Here is a 17,285-nt window from a genome sequence, read left to right as displayed (position 1 = left end):
CAGTAGTTCCTCCCGACTGTATGTAATGAAACCTAAGATTACCTGGGGTACCGATGTAAGAAATAACAATAATAATAAAAAAGCAAAATACTGCATATTTTCCAAGGAACGCGAAGCGAGGCGGCCATCTCTTTCCGGCGCCGGATGTTCCAACCTGTCAGAGCTTGAGAGGATCTGCAGAGAAGAACAGAAGAAACACCCCAAATACAGGTGTGCAAATCTTGTAGCGTCATACCCAAGAAGACTGGATGCTGTTATCGCTGCAAAGGTGCTTCAACAAAGTACTGTGTAAAGGGTCTGAATACTTACACTACCGGTCAAAAGTTTGGGGTCACTTAGAAATGTCCTTGTTTTTGAAAGAAAAGCACAGACTCTCTCTCCCTCTCTCTCTCTCTGCACATCCCACCCAGGGACATTGTCATCATATTTTCCACATGTTCTCCTATTTGATCAAAGATGGTGAATGTAGATGCAGGTATAATAGAAGGTCTCTATAAAGAAGAAACTGAATGGTTCTACTGCCGCAATTCTAGAACGATTCTTGGCTCTGTGTAGTTGGCCTACTACCTCAACAAAGCAGAGTCTATAGATCTCACTGCCCTCATAGCCCTAGAATCACATTATTCCAGGATAAGGACTCACGCTAATGCCTGATTGGGTAATGGAGTGACTTCACACACACCTCCCGTTAGCTGATTAGCATATCGGGCGACACCACAGTCAGCACTACGCCAACAGCTAATTCGCACTCCCTAAATACCTGAGCTCTGTGGCGTCACTGGCGTGTCCAGGTATAATTATAACACTGTATTTCAACTAGCCGCCCCCTAGCGCACCCTATCATTTAGGTCAGGGGTAGGCAGCTAGATTCAGCCGTGGGACGATTTTTGCTGGAGCGGATCGTCGGGGTCCGGAACATAATTACGATAATTTGTACAATACTACAACTAAGCCCATAAAGAGATTGTTATTTTCATAATAAATAATAATTTCATACCATGATTACTTGAGACACGATCACATATATATATATATTATTTTTGGGGTTGAAAATATAGATCGCGGGACGGTTTTGGTAGTTGTCTTTCGCCCTGGCTCTGCCTTCAGTCTATTGTAGCTGACCTAATAGGTAGTCGTGGATGTGTTTACACTGGAACTCTAGTGCATTATTCAGTCCAATGACAGTCCAACCTGGTCTCAGAGCATTTCGTATAATTCATAAGACAGTCCAATCTGTCTTATGTAACCATACCAAACGTAGCATATCATACTAAATAGAGTGTCTTGTGTTTACGTACAGAATAATACGAAATGCTCTTAGACCAGTTTGGACAGTCTGGAATGGGACCAGATTTCTCTCCAACCTGGTTTCACAGTCCGTTGTCTGGCTGCAGTTGGTTTGATTGTTGGAAGTGTTCGAATTGGATGTAGATTCATGAGAAATGTATGGTCCGACTGACATGGGGGGAACCAGCATTGCTCTGTGGCTCATTCCATATAAACGCAGAATCCACCACGTGTCTCTTCTCAGCAGAAAGAAGCATTGAGAGATGAGAATAGCTGTTCTTTCCTGCATTGGACATCCCTATGTATTTTTGTTTTAACATTGTAATGTTCAGTGGTTTTGAAGTTTTGATGAAGTGGCACATGGAGTAGCCTTCACTGTGATTTGTATGAATGTTTTTATTGTGTATCTATTTAAATAGGATCTTAAATGATCCATTGATTATGACAACCTCCCAGTTAATTATTTGAATGTTAGAATGAGTGACATGTCCCTTTTTAATGGTGTGAGCTGACCTCTTGCAAGTCTTAGCTGATAGCTCACCCGTGGCCTCCTGCCTGAAGCACTTCAGTTTGTTTAAATGGAGGATGACATTCAGTGTGTGAGGGACAGCTGGAATGTCTGCAAGTTTGAACAAAATCAAGCTATTTGTCATGCTATCACCATCTGTCTCATCAATGTGAGAGGGAATCAGCCAGCTATCTCACAGGGGATTTTGCCCATCCTGTTGCGGAGTTCCACATGTCAGAGACTTTCAGAGGGGACTGCTGGGGATTGGGGAGGCTGAACCTCTGAACCAGTCAGACTGTTTTCATAAACACTGAACAACGCCCCAGAGAGTATTCCCCTCCATTATTTGTCTTTACACCTCCACTAGAACAATAAATCTATTTTCTTACTGTGTGCAGGCTAACCCAGTGTCTGAGGTCGATTAGTTGGGTAATTCAAACTTCAGGATGGAGGTTTTTCTTGGGGGAAATGACTCGGTGAGCTACTTCTCTCCCTTAGTCCTGCTCCTGTGCTCTGTGTGGGGAGGGCTTTGTTCATTTTCTTTTTTATGTGATATGTTAGGAATTCTGCAATTCATATGATGTCACACAAATGTTGCAATTCCCGCCAAATGTTACAAATCTAATTGTGCAATATGTTACACATTTGTTGTGTTCAAGATCCCGGTGTGCATCTTTTAAACCCAGAAGTTTCTCAGAGGAAAGTGAGAGGAACCTTTGGCATGAATCAGACACTGGAACGCTTAGCTTTGGGATTGTCTCTGTCTCAGGACTCTGAAGAGCCACTGGTGAAGAGGAAACACACAATACAATAAATAACTAGAAATGGCAAGTTAGAGAGCCAGTGCTTTGAGAGTTGAAGAGTGGGGACCAACATTTGGCTGTGTCAACTGAGACAACGTTGGAAAGTTTAACTGTTTAGCCTACTGTTGATAAATTCAGCGATGCTTGGAAAACACAATTTTTTGTTGAAAACATATAGGCTTAGCATCTTTATTAGGCTACAACTTGGAAATATCCTCCCTTCGATTGCAAGCTCTAAATTGTAGCCTATTTTCAGAGTTTTAAAAACAGTAATAGGTCGAATAGTTTTCAGAATTCTATACTGATAGTCGCTTATTTTTTGTTTTACTTAAATTGGAGAACTCTATCCATTAGAACTGGGACATTTTCAGCTTCCAGGAATGGTATACAGACCCTTGTGACATGGGGCTGTGCATTATCATGCTGAAACATGAGGTGATGGCGGCGGATGAATGGCACGACAATGGGCCTCAGAATCTCGTCACAGTATCTGTGCATTCAAATTGCCATAGATCAAATGCAATTGTGATCGTTGTCCCTAGCTTATGCCTGCCCATACCATTACCCCACCGCCACCATCAGGCACTCTGTTCACAATGTTCATATCAGCAAACTGCTCATCCACACAACGCCATACACGTGGTCTGCGGTTGTGAGGCTGGTTGGACTTACTGCCATATTCTCTAAAATGATGTTGGAGGCGGTTTATGGTAGATAAATTCACAATACATTCTCTGGCAACAGCTCTGGTGTACATTACATGCTCCCTCAATAATTGAGACATCTGTTTCATTGTGTTGTGTGACAAAACTGCACATTTTAGAGTGGCATTTTATTGTCCCCGGCACAAGGTGCACCTGTGTAGTGATTGTGCTGTTTAACCAGCTTCTTGATATGCACCTGTCAAGTGGATGGATTATCTTGGCAAAGGAAAAATGCTCACTAACAGGGATGTAAACAAATTTGTGCACAACATTTTTAAGAAATAAGCGTTTTATGTGTGTATGGAACATTTCATGGATATTTTATTTCAGCTCATGAAACATGAGACCAACACTTTAAATGTTGCATTTATTTTTTTGTTCAGTGTAATAATTCAGATTGTGTTCTGATCTCATTCCTTGTCAGCGTTTTGCTTTGTGGGACCGAGGTTTTCGGGGTTAATCTTTAATTTGCTGTTAGGTTAGCCATCTTTTCAAACCGTGATAATGCGCTGTCTGATACAATTTATTTCGTCATTTGTTATCAAGTGTCTGAATAGATCAATGCTATCTGACCCGCCACAATTCCTTTTTAAATGCCCGTTTGTCTGTCATTTCGAAGACCTATTATTTATTTTTTAAGGGTATGGAGACAACAACATTCTCCCCTTCACGTACTTTGTATTTTTATTTTATATTTAATGGTCGGTTGCGAGAGGAGCATTGTATGGGTTAATTTAGCGTAACGTCCCTCGGCTACCGTGGCAAGTATTGCGCACATTTGAGTTGTTGTGGTGTTCGCTCCGGCGGAGGCAATGCCCTTTTGTGGAGAGGTCTTAACACAGCCGACAGACAGCACTCTCAATCAGGACGCAAAGACACAAAGAGAAGAATTGCATTTCAAAAAGGACCATTCTTTCCCATACTGCCAAGGAGGGGTGTTCACTGTGGGTGTTTGAAAAGCCCTTTGTTGCTTGAAAAAAGAAAAAAAAAAAGGTAGCCAAGAATATGCACTGTGGACTAGCTGTATGTTTTATGAACAGTGTTACTGTATGCTGTTAGGGCGCTCGCACACGTCTCTTCTTGCGTTCGGAAAAGTCAGTGTATTGGGGACTTTGGAAGTTTTAACACAGCGAAACTGGTTTGGATATACTTCAGTAGACGAAAAGGTTACGGTGTATGCTATTTTGCGCATTGTTTTTGGAGACTTGTGCGTAACGCGCCACCTGTACTTTATCTAACAGCAAATTATCTAAACGGATCTACAGTACAGTCTCATGTTTGTTTTCATCTGCCATCATGAGCGTTCTTGGCATTTTTTCATGGGTAATTTGAGTTTTCAGCTCCCATAAACGCTTTTAATTTGCAACAAATTAAGTTAATTTGAGGGGTGGAAGTGAACATTTTCAAGCATAGGCTACCTCAATTTGTGGATACTACTTCGAGGGATGCCAATGGACAGATACGCAGACATGGAGGACAAACTGCGCATTTTGGAGGACCTGAACATGATGTACATCCGCCAGATCGCCCTCAGTTTACAGGTAATGTACCTTATGGAAGCTCTAACTGTCAGTCATCATTAAGTCCCTCCAGACACTCTCACGGGCTTTGTCTGATATCCTCTCTTCTTTCACCGGCCATTCAATGTGCAGTGTTGTCATGTCATATCTTTGCAGTGCATGTCAGTGAAGTGACATTTTCAAGCTTAAGTGCACAAATCATAGGGTGTCATAAGTCGGGGAGAGCTGTAAAGCTGTTTGGCATGCAGTCTGAGTGTATGATGTGGCAGGAACCAGGTAAGGTGTACAGGCTCTCACTTCCCGCTGAGCTGTTACAACTGTGTAGAGCACATGAGCCGGTTTACTGAGTGAGTTCACAGCCGTGCTGTTTTTTAAATATTTTTTACATGTTATGTTAAAAGTTGAGCGGGTGTGGCTGAAGAATGTCTCTGACAAAGGGGTTATGCCTACTCAGTCGTGGTCTCCTTATGGCCGAGCTAGCTCTCAGTGAGAGAAAATAGAAAACAACATGCCATCTACAGTAAGTAAAGTCGGGTTAGAGAGTAACTAACATTGTCTCCAGCTGCACATGTGGGACTCACAAGTCCCCAAAGGGGCAAAAGTGTGTGTGTCAGAGCAAAAGTGTGTGTGTGTGTGTGTCAGAGGGAGGAAGAAATAATGACGCAATACTTATATCAATACCTAACAAAGTGTGGTGTCATTGATGTGAACATTATTCTTAACAATTCGGTCAATTTGGTACTGATCTGAGCATAACATAGTCCACCTCAAAGAGAAAACGACATCTCTGTTCCTTTGACGAGCAGAGGAAATAGCTCGGGCATCTCAATGTCTTAGTCTGGGGAGAGAGGCGGGAGACACATGGTCATTGGAAGTGATACAGGAAATATATCAAAAGGACATCTTTAATGCTTCATTTCTTGGGCTTTTGGCCGCTCTGTTGTAGAACTATGTCGGCTCTGTGCTCTGCAGCTGTTGTGTGTTAGGGTGTTGGGGGCGTGTTATCTAAGTGACACTGGGAGTGCCAGCCTCTACCACTGCTGGCCACTGTGTTGGGCAGTAATATCACCATGGCACAGGTTGGCAGCTCACTTCCAGTATACACACGGAAGTGTCTTAGTTCATCTGTTCCAAACAGACAGCCAGGTGGTCCATGTGGCTGTTTAATGGGCAACTTGGCTTGGTAATAGAGCAATGAATGTCTAATGGATGCACGCATACACACACACACACACACACACATACACACACACACAATGTGCCAACCTCTTTTCAGACCCCATACATATCCTCTCTCTAGAATAAAGACACCAGGTTTCACCAGCTAGCACTCTGGCATTTAGACAGAAACTAGATGTGTCTCCACTGTGTGTTTTTCATTTAACTAGGCAAGTCAGTTAAGAACAAATATTTATTTTCACAATGACTGCCAAACCTTCCCCGGACAACGCTGGGCCAATTGAATTGGGACTCCCGATTCCGGACGGTTGTGATACAGTCCGGGATCAAACCAGGGTCTGTAGTGACGCCTCTAGCACTGAGATGCAGTGCCTTAGATCGCTGCGCCACTCGGGAGCTATAGTACCCCCTAACCAGAACCGAGTTTAGAACGCTGTCTTTGCCCCTGGCGTTCCCTGCCTCCCTGTTGAACCCCTAACCTATCAACCGCTCGGATATTACAGAATCATCATAGACACTCTCTCATGAGTTGTAACCTTTAATTCCAGCCACCAAATGTCAGTCAGTCTCAAACCATTCAATTATACTCCATGAAAGAGCTTGCTTTCACTGACTTGTTTACTGCACTGACAAACTGGAAGAAGCCAGTCAATGTACATGCTGAATCTGTGTTCTATGCTGGCAGGGAACGGTGGCAGATACTCTCTCAACGAAGAGATCCTAATTGTCAGTCTATGTAATATCTCAGTAAACAGTATTGCTTGGACAGGCTTGTTTCTCTTCAGTGTCCCCCCCCTCCTTTCCTGTCTGGGTGGGTTGCTGGAACAGCGATTCTTTGTATGTGATGGAGCTGTGCGACCCACTGGAACTCCAGGATGACGACTTCTCTGTCTGCTGCAGAGAGGCCTCCATTCAGTCATAGCATCATTTATCTTTTGCCCTAAAGGTCATTTAGCTGTAGATAATCCAGTTGCTATGGTCTAAAAACACTGCCAACTTCCCCTTTGTTGTTACTGTTGCTGACTGGGAGGACTGTGCCTGTCCAGTGGGCAAACGTGAGTTCTCCGCTTAGTTCCTCCTGAGCTCTACAGGTAAGACGTCCATTTGCTCATAGAGGGGCAGCTGTTCTGAGCTCATGTGGTTACATAGAATGACCCTGGCGAGGAAGCAGCAGGGCCAGCATTCCAGACACATAAGTGTCAGTGCACCACTCACAGAATTATAGTCCCTCAGTATTTCCCTTCTATTCATTTAGTGAGGGTCACCGCCACCCCAAAAGATAGGATTACATACAGTACCAGTCAAAGTTTTGGACACACCTACTCATTCCATGTTTTTTTCTTTATTTTTACTATTTTCTACATTGTAGAATAATGGTGAAGACATCAAAACTATGAAATAACACATATGGAATCATATAGTAACCAAAAAAGTGTTAAACAAATCAAAATATATTTGAGAGTAACCACCCTTTGCCTTGATGACCGCTTTACACACACTTGGCATTCCCTCAGCCAGCTTCATGAGGTCGTCACCTGGACTGCATTTCAATTAACTTGTGTGGCTTGTGTAAAGTTAATTTGTGGAATTTCTTTCCTTAATGTGTTTTAGCCAATCAGTTGTGTTGTGACAAGGTAGCAGAGGTACACAGAAGAAAGCCCGATTTTGGTAAAAGACCAAATCCATATTATGGCAAGAACAGCTCAAATAAGCAAATAGAAACGACAGTCCATCATTACTTTAAAACATGAAGGTCAGTCAATCTGGAAAATGTCAAGAACTTTGAACGTTTCTAAAAGTGCAGTCGCAAAAACCATCAAGCGCTATGATGAAACTGGCTCTCATGAGGACCACCACAGGAAAGGAAGACCCAGAGTTACCTCTGCTGCAGAGGATAAGTTCATTCGCGTTAACTGCACCTCAGATTGCAGCCCAAATAAATGCTTCACAGAGTTCAAGTATCAGACACATCTCAACATCAACTGTTCAGAGGAGACTGCATGAATCAGGCCTTCATGGTCAAATTTCTGCAAAGAAAGAACTACTAAAGGACACCAATAAGAAGACTTGCTTGGGCCAAGAAACATGAGCAACTGACATTAGACTGGTGGAAATCTGTCCTTTTGGTCTGATTTGAGTTCAAATGTGAGATTTCTGGTTCCAACAGCTCTGTCTTTGTGAGACGCAGAGTAGATGAATCGTATGATCTCATGTGTGGTTCCCACCGTGAAGCGTTGGGGTGCTTTGCTGGTGACACTGTCTGTGATTTATTTAGAATTCAAGGCACACTTAACCAGCATGGCTACCACAGCATTCTGCAGCAATTCGCCATCCCATCTGTTTTGCGCTTAGTGGGACTATCATTTGTTTTTTAACAGGACAATGACCCAACACACCGCCAGGCTGTGTAAGAGCTATTTGACCAAGAAGACGATTGATGGAGTGCTGCATCAGATGACCTGGCCTCCACAATCACCCGACCTCAACCCAATTGAGATGGTATGGGATGAGTTGGACCGCAGAGTGAAGGAAAAGCAGCCAACAAGTGCTCAGCATATGTGGGAACTCCTTCAAGACTGTTGGAAAAGCATTCCAGGTGCAGCTGGTTGAGAGAATGGCAAGAGTGTGCAAAGCTGTCAAGGCAAAGAGTGGCTGCTTTGAAGAATCAAATCAAAAATATATTTTTGTTTGTTTAACACTTTTTTTTGGTTAATACATGATTCGATATGTGTTATTTCATAGTTTTGATGTATTCACTATTATTCTACAATGTAGAAAATAGTAAAAATAAAGAAATCCTTGAATGAGTAGGTAAACAACAACAAAAAATTGTCCCTTTTTCAGGACCCGGGCTTTCAAAGATAATTCGTAACAATCCAAATAACTTCACAGATCTTCATTGTAAAGGGTTTAAACACTGTTGTTTAATGCATGTTTAATGAACCATAAACAATTAATGAACATGCACCTGTGGAACGGTCGGCAATTAAGGTCACAGTAATAAACTTGGGACACTAAAGAGGCCTTTCTACTGACTCTGAAAAACACCAAAAGAAAGATGCCCAGGATACCTGCTCATCTGTGTGAACGTGCCTTAGGCATGCTGCAAGGAGGCATGAGGACTGCAGATGTGGCCAGGGCAATAAATTGCCATGTCCGTACTGTGAGATGCCTAAGACGGAGCTACAGGGAGACAGAACGGACAGCTGATCGTCCTCATAGTGGCAGACCACGTGTAACAACACCTGCACAGGATCGGTACATCCGAACATCACACCTGCAGGACAGGTACAGGATGGAAACAACAACTGCCCGAGTTACACCAGGAACGCACAATCCCTCCATCAGTGCTCAGACTGTCCACAATAGGCTGAGAGAGGCTGGACTGAGGGCTTGTAGGCCTGTTGTAAGGCAGGTCCTCACCAGACATCACCGGCAACAATATCGCCTATGGGCACAAACCCACCGTCGCTGGACCAGACAGGACTGGCAAAAAGTGCTCTTCACTGACGAGTCGCGGTTTTGTCTCACCAGGGGTGATGGTGGGATTCGCGTTTATCGTCGACGGAATGAGCGTTACACCGAGGCCTGTACTCTGGAGCGGGATCGATTTGGAGGTGGAGGGTCCGTCATGGTCTGGTGCGTTGTCACAGCATCATCGGACTGAGCTTGTTGTCATTGCAGGCAATCTCAACGCTGTGCGTTACAGGGAAGACATCCTCCTCATGTGGTACCCTTCCTGCAGGCTCATCCTGTCATGACCCTCCAGCATGACGATGCCACCAGCCATACTGCTCGTGTGGTGCGTGATTTCCTGACCTCCATCCTATATTCCTGACCTCAATCCTATATAGAATTTGTGGGCAGATCTGAAAAAACGTGTGCAAGCAAGGAGGCCTACAATCCTAACTCAGTTACACCAGCTCTGTCAGGAGGAATGGGCCAAGATTCACCCAACTTATTGTGGGAAGCTTGTGGAAGGCTAACCAAAATGTTTGACCCAAGTTAAACAATTTAAAGGCAATGCTACCACGTACTAATTGAGTGTATGTAAACTTCTGACCCACTGGGAATGTGATGAAAGAAATAAAAGCTGAAATAAATCATTCTCTCTACTATTATTCTGACATTTCACATTCTTAAAATTAAGTGGTGATCCTAACTGACCTAAGACTGGGAATTTTTACTAGACTTAAATGTCAGGAATTGTGGAAAAACTGAGTTTAAATGTATTTGAGTTAGGTGTATGTAAACTTACGACTTCAAGTGTATGTGTGTAATTATTATAATATTTTTTTAAATAAGATTGTTAGTTCTCAAAGATAATCATCAAAATAAAATGCAAACTGTTGAGGAGAATCCAACATTTCCTAAATGTCATGGCATGGGGGGCCCCCCATTTGATTTTGTTATGTTTGAGTCACTCGGGTAGCATAAGAACACAGCATAAGCCATGGCAAAATGTGTAGAATTGCAGGACATTATGTTTTAACTGGACATTTTCTCTCAGCCCCATGACAAAATGTCACTGCTGCTGAAAAAAAATCCTAGAGGAAGCACTGGTCCCTAACTCCTTGGTTGGTTTTCAGTCATCTAGAACGACTTTCTTCTACTCCTCCTAACTTCCCTGTTTGTTCAGGTTTTAACACGTCCCTTTTGAATAGTAGTGACCACATTCTTGGCTCCTCTTTGAGCTGTGTTTTCTTGTTTTCCTTTTTTTTCATGGCTGTCGCTCACCTCCGTTACGACGCTCATTAGGGCCACAGTAAAACGCCTCATCAGTGACTGCGCTGTGAAAACACTTTTGTCTCTGGAATGCAGGAATTCCCAGCCCACGCTGCTGCTGGCTGATGGGAACAGGAAACAGTTCAGTGAAATGAGTGGTTCCCAATAGAGGGTCAGCATGATGTCACAGCACAGCCTGGACGGACACATGCACGAGCACATACATGCGCGCACACACACTACTTACACACTTAACTGTATATTATTGACTGATATAGTAGATGTGCCTCATGTCTGAGTGACTGAGTAGTGCTCTCCAGGCTCTGTGCTCTCTGTCCTCTTACTGAGAGGTCACAGGCAGAAGGGAGGGCCCTAGATGGCCACTCTCACCCATGTCTATAATTAGTCTGGAGGCTGTGTGTTCTGGAGAGTGGCCCAGAGGGCTGTCTAAGATTATGTACCAATGTGCATTGATCATGTATTGATGAAGCTACAGTAACAATAGTGTGTTACTTACCACTGGTGTAAGTGAGCGGAGTGTGCCCAATTTGACTGGTGCTCATAGCAAGATTCCCAAAGGCTGGAGCCTTGGCCTTCCTGGCCGCTACCAATTTTGCTTCAGTAGCGCTCACTTAATGAGCTCAGGGCATGCCCGGCCCAGCATGCGTTTGTTGTCTACTTGTATGCTGCTATAGCCCCTTGCTACTGTCATGGAGGTCGCAAAATATTTGAATAATAACATGAAGAAACCGATAAAACACACAGGTGCAAAAGATGAGGAGCAAGCGAGGGAGTGCGGCGACGTAGTGTCCACAGCTGAAGAAACATTGTGGAATCTGAAAAGACATGTATCCCGAAAGCATGATGGTGTACTTACTAGGTGCCTATGCTAAAAGAAAGGAACGAGGTGGGTAGTTAAGTGTGTCATTGTAGCAAAGTACTTATAAACAAAAAATCTGATCTCTTAAAAGTTTCCTTCATTTTTGTTCTATTATCTGTACAATAGGCCATAATTGTTTTTAGCCCAATATTCCTGCCATTATCCAACTTTTAAAGAGCTTTCTGTTTTGATTGGGTTATTTTGCCTAAACTTTAGGCCTACTTTTAGAAAAAAAACAACTGCATCCCTGACCAGCCTGGCAAGAGTGGCCAAAAGGGTGTTCAATATCTCCAGTGGCTCTGCAAGCGCTCTCCAGGCACCATCACGTGAGCCTGAAGCTACAGACTCGTTTCTAAAAATGAATTCAAAGGCACTGTTTAATTTGTCTTTCATTCTGTCAGTGTATATGCACAATTTATAGACTAATAAGGATTTACAACAAAACGTTGTTTAAATGTTGAGAGCTTAATGACCCTTATTCCCTGTGTGTCGCACTCGCAAATGCTTCACAATGTATTTCTTTGTTGGTTATAGCCTTGAAATAATATAGCCTAAATAAATCATTTGCTTTCCTTAGACTCTGTCTGGCTCCTGACCTACACTACATGACCAAAAGTATGTGGACATCTGATCGTCAAACATCTCATTCCAAAATCACGGGCATTAATATCAGTTGGTCCCCCCCCCCCTGCTGCTGTAACAGCCCCCACACCACTAGATGTTGGAACATTGCTTTAGTGATTTGCTTCCATTCAGCCACAGGAGCACTAGTGAGTCAGGCACTGATGTTGGGCGATTTAGGCCTGTCTTGCAGTTGGCGTTTCAATTAATCTCAAAGGTGTTCGATGGGGTTGAGATCAGGGCTCGGTGCAGGCCAGTCAAGTTCTTCCACACTTTCGACAAACCATTTCTGTATGGCCCTCGCTTTGTGCACAGGGGCATTGTCATGCTGAAACAGGAAAGGGCCTTCCCCAAACTGTTGTCACAAAGTTGTAAGCACAGAATTGTCTCGAATGTCATTGTATGCTGTAGTGTTAAGATTTCCCTTCACTGGAACTAAGGAACCTAGCCCGAACCATGAAAAACAGCCACAGACCATTATTCATCCTCTATCAGACTTTATAGTTGTCACTATGCATTGGGGCAGGTAGCGTTTTCCTGGCATCCACCAAACCCAGATACGTCTGTTGGACTGCCAGATGGTGAAGCATAAATTGTGAATTTTAATAAATGGAGCTAATTTGGAGGCAGTTTATTTTTATAAAACAATTTTTTTTTTTCTGTGAGCGCGAAGCGTTTTTTAGCAGAGTGGTTGGAAAGGATGTGAGCGATTTCCGACTCCACTCGCATATTCTGTGTCTGTATGTCATCCTACACCCAGCTCTGACACCGGGGGTGCCCTTTCCCCACTCAGCAGGGGTCCAGACTGGAACACGGCAGGATGCTACCAGGCTGCTGAACCCCTCCCCTCTTGTTGCGCCTGACGCCGCCGGCGCGCTGCTGCCTCTGATTGGCGAGTGATTAGACAGATCACAGATCATCTGCTCAGGATTAGTTAATCCAACAAGTAAGACCCAGCCAGCCCTACCCAGGCTGAACAACAACACTGGTATGGCTTCTTTTAAATCCACAGTGACGATACTGACAACCTGTTGTGTGCAAAAGCATCAAAGAGATTGAAGACCCAATTTATTTCAATTATATGTTTTGGTTTGAATGTGTGGTCGTGAAAAGGCATGCAGGCTCCTCATTGTACCTGTACAGTAATGTCGACTGACAAGGCAGATGTGAATGCCGTCACTGCTTGAGTAACGTGCTGCTGATCCTGGCACGCCGATTGCCATGGTAACCGAGCTTCTGACCCCCTTGGCCATGACCTCCATAGGGTCAATGTTGGGATGCTGCCAGACGGTCTAGTTTGACATCTCGCACAACCCTAAACTAGCCATGGTCAGAGTCAGTTTTAGTTCCACTGTTCTGGGTCTTGAAAGGTGAAAGGAACAAGTTAAACCGCCTGAGTACCTACTGCCTACTTCAGACAGGCCGCCATCACATACTTAGGTCAAATCTGATTTTGTTCATTTACTTGTTTTAAGGCACAGATGACCAAAAGAAAGAGTGTACATTCGAAGGTACTGCAACGGTCCATCCACCCATTGATTAAGTCAGCAGGGAGATCCAGGGTCTTCTCTCCGCCCACTGTTGGTTCAGCTGTAAGGTTGTTGAAGTAGCCTAACTGATCCCAGACCTGTCTTCCACAGAGAAGGTGTGCAAGCCAACGCAGATAGGCCTGTTGTGTAGCTGAATATACAGTCCGGCATGAGGCCAAAACATTCCTACACAACGGGTCACTTCATCTCCCTGCGTCACGCCACTACTCCCCAGTGTGTGTGTGTGTGCATGTATGTTTTTGAGGAGTAGTAGCCATGTCAGTAAGCCTTTTATACAGTTTCATGTTGTTTTGGTGAGAGACACTACATGTCTGTATCCTCATCCTGATCTCTCTGGGTTCTATCGTAAATGGGACTCTGTCTTTGCATCTGTCTCTTTGTGACTGTCACTTTCTCTCTTTGTGTGCCTCTCTTTGTAACTGTGCCCTGCATGGCTGTGCCACCAATATTCCCTGCAGTTGTGGAGAGGGAGTGGGCATGGGGGAGGTGGTGGAAAAAAAGGGGGCATTGTATATGGTCGCCCAGCCCTCCACTGGCCCCAGCTTGGGTCCGGGTTTGGTTAGGACTAGGAGCAGGCCTCTCCTCAATGGGCACTCTGTGTGTGCAGGAACCAGTGAAATGCCTCGGCTTGAGCCAGCTTCCTTTGATAAACACTAGCCAGGAGGATGCAGGAGGAGACCGCCAGCCCAGCAACAGTAGCTGGGCCCGACCCAGCCTCTCCAACCCCTCTTTCTCTCCCCTCTTTTGCCCTGCCGCCCACTCTCTCCTTCCACTCGAATGTCCTGCTCTGGCCTTCCATGCACTCTCGAACAAGTGTAAATCCCTCTATTCTTATCCACGCTCCTTTGGCAAATCTCTACCATGACCTTGCTTTCACTCCTCTTCTTTCTTTCTTTTCTACCTAGCCTAGCACACCTCACACAAGCTTAGCACTATGGCATGATGTACATCAATACAGTGCCAGAGCAAATCAAATCAACCGGATTCAAATTGGCACTGAGTAGAAAGTTGTACATTCAATCCCTCCAAAAAAAAGCACACTTAAAAACCACACTTTTATAGTGTCAACAACCTCATAAGTAACTGGATTGTGCAGGCGGTGAAATTGAAACACAAGCCATAAAAACCTCAAAAGATACTCTGGAGATGCAGCTGGCTGTGGATGTTGTTTTTACAGATGGTGGATATACATCTTTGAATGTATATAAATGTACTGATTGTGTGTGTGGAAAAAGCTTTTCGTGGTGTTTTTTTTTGCTCTTAGATGTTTGCTTTTCTATTTGTACATGTAATTTACATATGTGGTTATTCTGTTTGTGTACTTTGAGATTACAGTATTTGTACATATGCACATGAATGTGTTTGTATCTTTTGTGATTATATAAGTGCATTTTGGCATAGAACAGAAATCCATGTCATTATTTGTGTATTTTATTATTTATTTTAATTAAAAAAATTTTTTTTAATTTTACTAGTAATTACTATCTTGTCTCATCGCTACAACTCCCATACGGGCTCGGGAGAGACGAAGGTCGAAAGCCATGCGTCCTCCGAAGCACAACCCAACCAAGCCGCACTGCTTCTTAACACAGCGCGCCTCCAACCCGGAAGCCAGCCGCACCAATGTGTCGGAGGAAACACCGTGCACCCGACCCCCTTGGTTAGCGCGCACTGCGCCCGGCCCGCCACTGGAGTCGTTGGAGCGCGATGCGACAAGGATATCCCTACCGGCTAAACCCTCCCTAACCCGGACGACGCTAGGCCAATTGTGCGTCGCCCCACGGACCTCCCGGCTGCGACAGAGCCTTGGCGCGAACCCAGAGACTCTGGTGGCGCAGCTAGCGCTGCGATGCAGTGCCCTAGACCACTGCGCCACCCGGGAGGCCCTATTTGTGTATTTTTATCTGTGTTTCTCTGTGTTGTGTGGGAATTCATACATTGGGGAAGGCATCAGCCAGGGGACCAAGAACCACCGGCCTGAGGAGAGAAAAGTGAAAAGAGGGTGAGATCCGGTAGTTATTGGGAAGCGGTAAGTTTCCTCATCCCATTCGGAGGACTTTGAATGGTCCAACAAACCGGGGGCTCAGCTTCCGACAGGGCATGCGGGAGGTTCCTGGTGGAGAGCCAGACGCGGTCACCAGGATGGAAAACGGGTGCCTCACTGCGGTGGTAGTCCGCCTGCTCCTTCTGGTGGCAGACGGCACGTTGGAGCCTCATGCGGGCAGCTTCCCAAACATCCTCTGCACGCCGGAACCACTCATCCACCGCAAGGGCTTCTGTCTGGCTCGGGTTCCACGGGCCAGGGCCTGCTGGTACCCCAGGACGCACTGGAAGGGAGACAACCCGGTGGAGGAGTGATGAAGTGAGTTATGGGTGTACTCTGTCCAGGGAAGGAACCGGGTCCACACCCTCTGCTGGTCCTGGCAGTAACTCCTCAGGAACCTCCCCAACTCCTGGTTGGTCCTCTCCACCTGCCTGTTTGACTGAGGCTGGTACCCGGATTTCAGGCTGACCGTGACCCCCAGCTTCTCCATGAAGGCTCTCCATACATGCAACGTGAATTGGGGACCACAGTCTCCGACCATGTCCTCCGGAAGGCCATAGTGCCGGAAGACCTGCTGAAACAGTGACCTCAGCGACCTGGAGAGTGGGAGACCAGAGAGAGGGATAAAACGGCTTAATTTGGAGAAGCAGGTAGCAGTACTTGGTGGTGATGGCATTGAGACCTCTGTAGTCAATACACGGATGAAGACCCCTCCCCTCCTCCTTGGCCACGCAGAAGAAACCTGCCGATGCAGGGGAGGTGGATGGGCGAATGAACACCTGTTGGAGAGCCTCCTGGATGTACTCCTCCATCGCCTTGGCTTCAGCCACCAACGGGGTAGATGCGGAGACGCATTGTCTCTTAGCAGGTCGATGGCACAGTCCCAGGGACAATGAGGGAGACAGGTGGCGCGACCCTTGGAGAAAACCTCCGGGATGTTGGCCTGGAGGGTAACCACAGGACTCTCAACCGACGTGGAACAGGGTTAGGGAAAGCAGGTCTTCCTGGTGCCCAGGCTGTAATCTCCATCCTCGGTCAGGAGATGTTGGGGTCATGGCTTTGGAGCCATGGGAAGCTGAGGACAACTTTTGTGTACGGGTGCCTGGATGATAAGGAAGGGGAGGCTTTCTTGGTGCAGGGGTCCCACGGTGATAGTGATGTGTGTGTGACTGTGCCAGATCCCAGTGGTCGATAATCCAGTGCTTGAAATGGAAACCGAGAGGAGAACGGGTATGATGTCTTCAGGGAGGAGGCAAAGGCCTGGTCAATAAAATTCCCTGCAGCACCTTAATCCACTAGAGCTGTGGAAACAACATATTATAGACAGCCAGCTAGTGAAATCGGTACCAAAAAGGGTTTGGTGGAGAGTGAAGATGATGGATGATCCTGGACCGTCCATCTGCTCAAATGACTCTTGGGTTAGAACGTAGCGGACACCTTTAAAGCCGGTCTCCCTCCTGGCCA

General features: G+C 45.3%; 1 protein-coding gene across 2 annotated transcripts in view; it reads left to right on the top strand.

Moving 5' to 3' along the window:
• The first annotated feature begins 3,855 nt into the window (after nucleotides 1-3,855).
• Nucleotides 3,856-17,285, top strand: part of LOC111957904 (rhotekin) — a 91,065-nt gene continuing 77,635 nt past the window's right edge. For both annotated transcript variants that reach the window (XM_023978996.2, XM_023978998.2), the window contains exon 1: nucleotides 3,856-4,843. In XM_023978996.2, coding sequence (XP_023834764.1) covers nucleotides 4,748-4,843 — 96 coding nt within the window. In that variant the 5' untranslated portion in view covers nucleotides 3,856-4,747. The remainder of the gene's footprint in view (nucleotides 4,844-17,285) is intronic.

The sequence above is a fragment of the Salvelinus sp. IW2-2015 genome, linkage group LG33, assembly GCF_002910315.2.
Source record: "Salvelinus sp. IW2-2015 linkage group LG33, ASM291031v2, whole genome shotgun sequence".
In the NCBI taxonomy this organism is placed as follows: domain Eukaryota; kingdom Metazoa; phylum Chordata; class Actinopteri; order Salmoniformes; family Salmonidae; genus Salvelinus; species Salvelinus sp. IW2-2015.
Note: the sequence above shows the minus strand (reverse complement) of the source record. Positions and strands in the feature narration are given on the sequence as shown.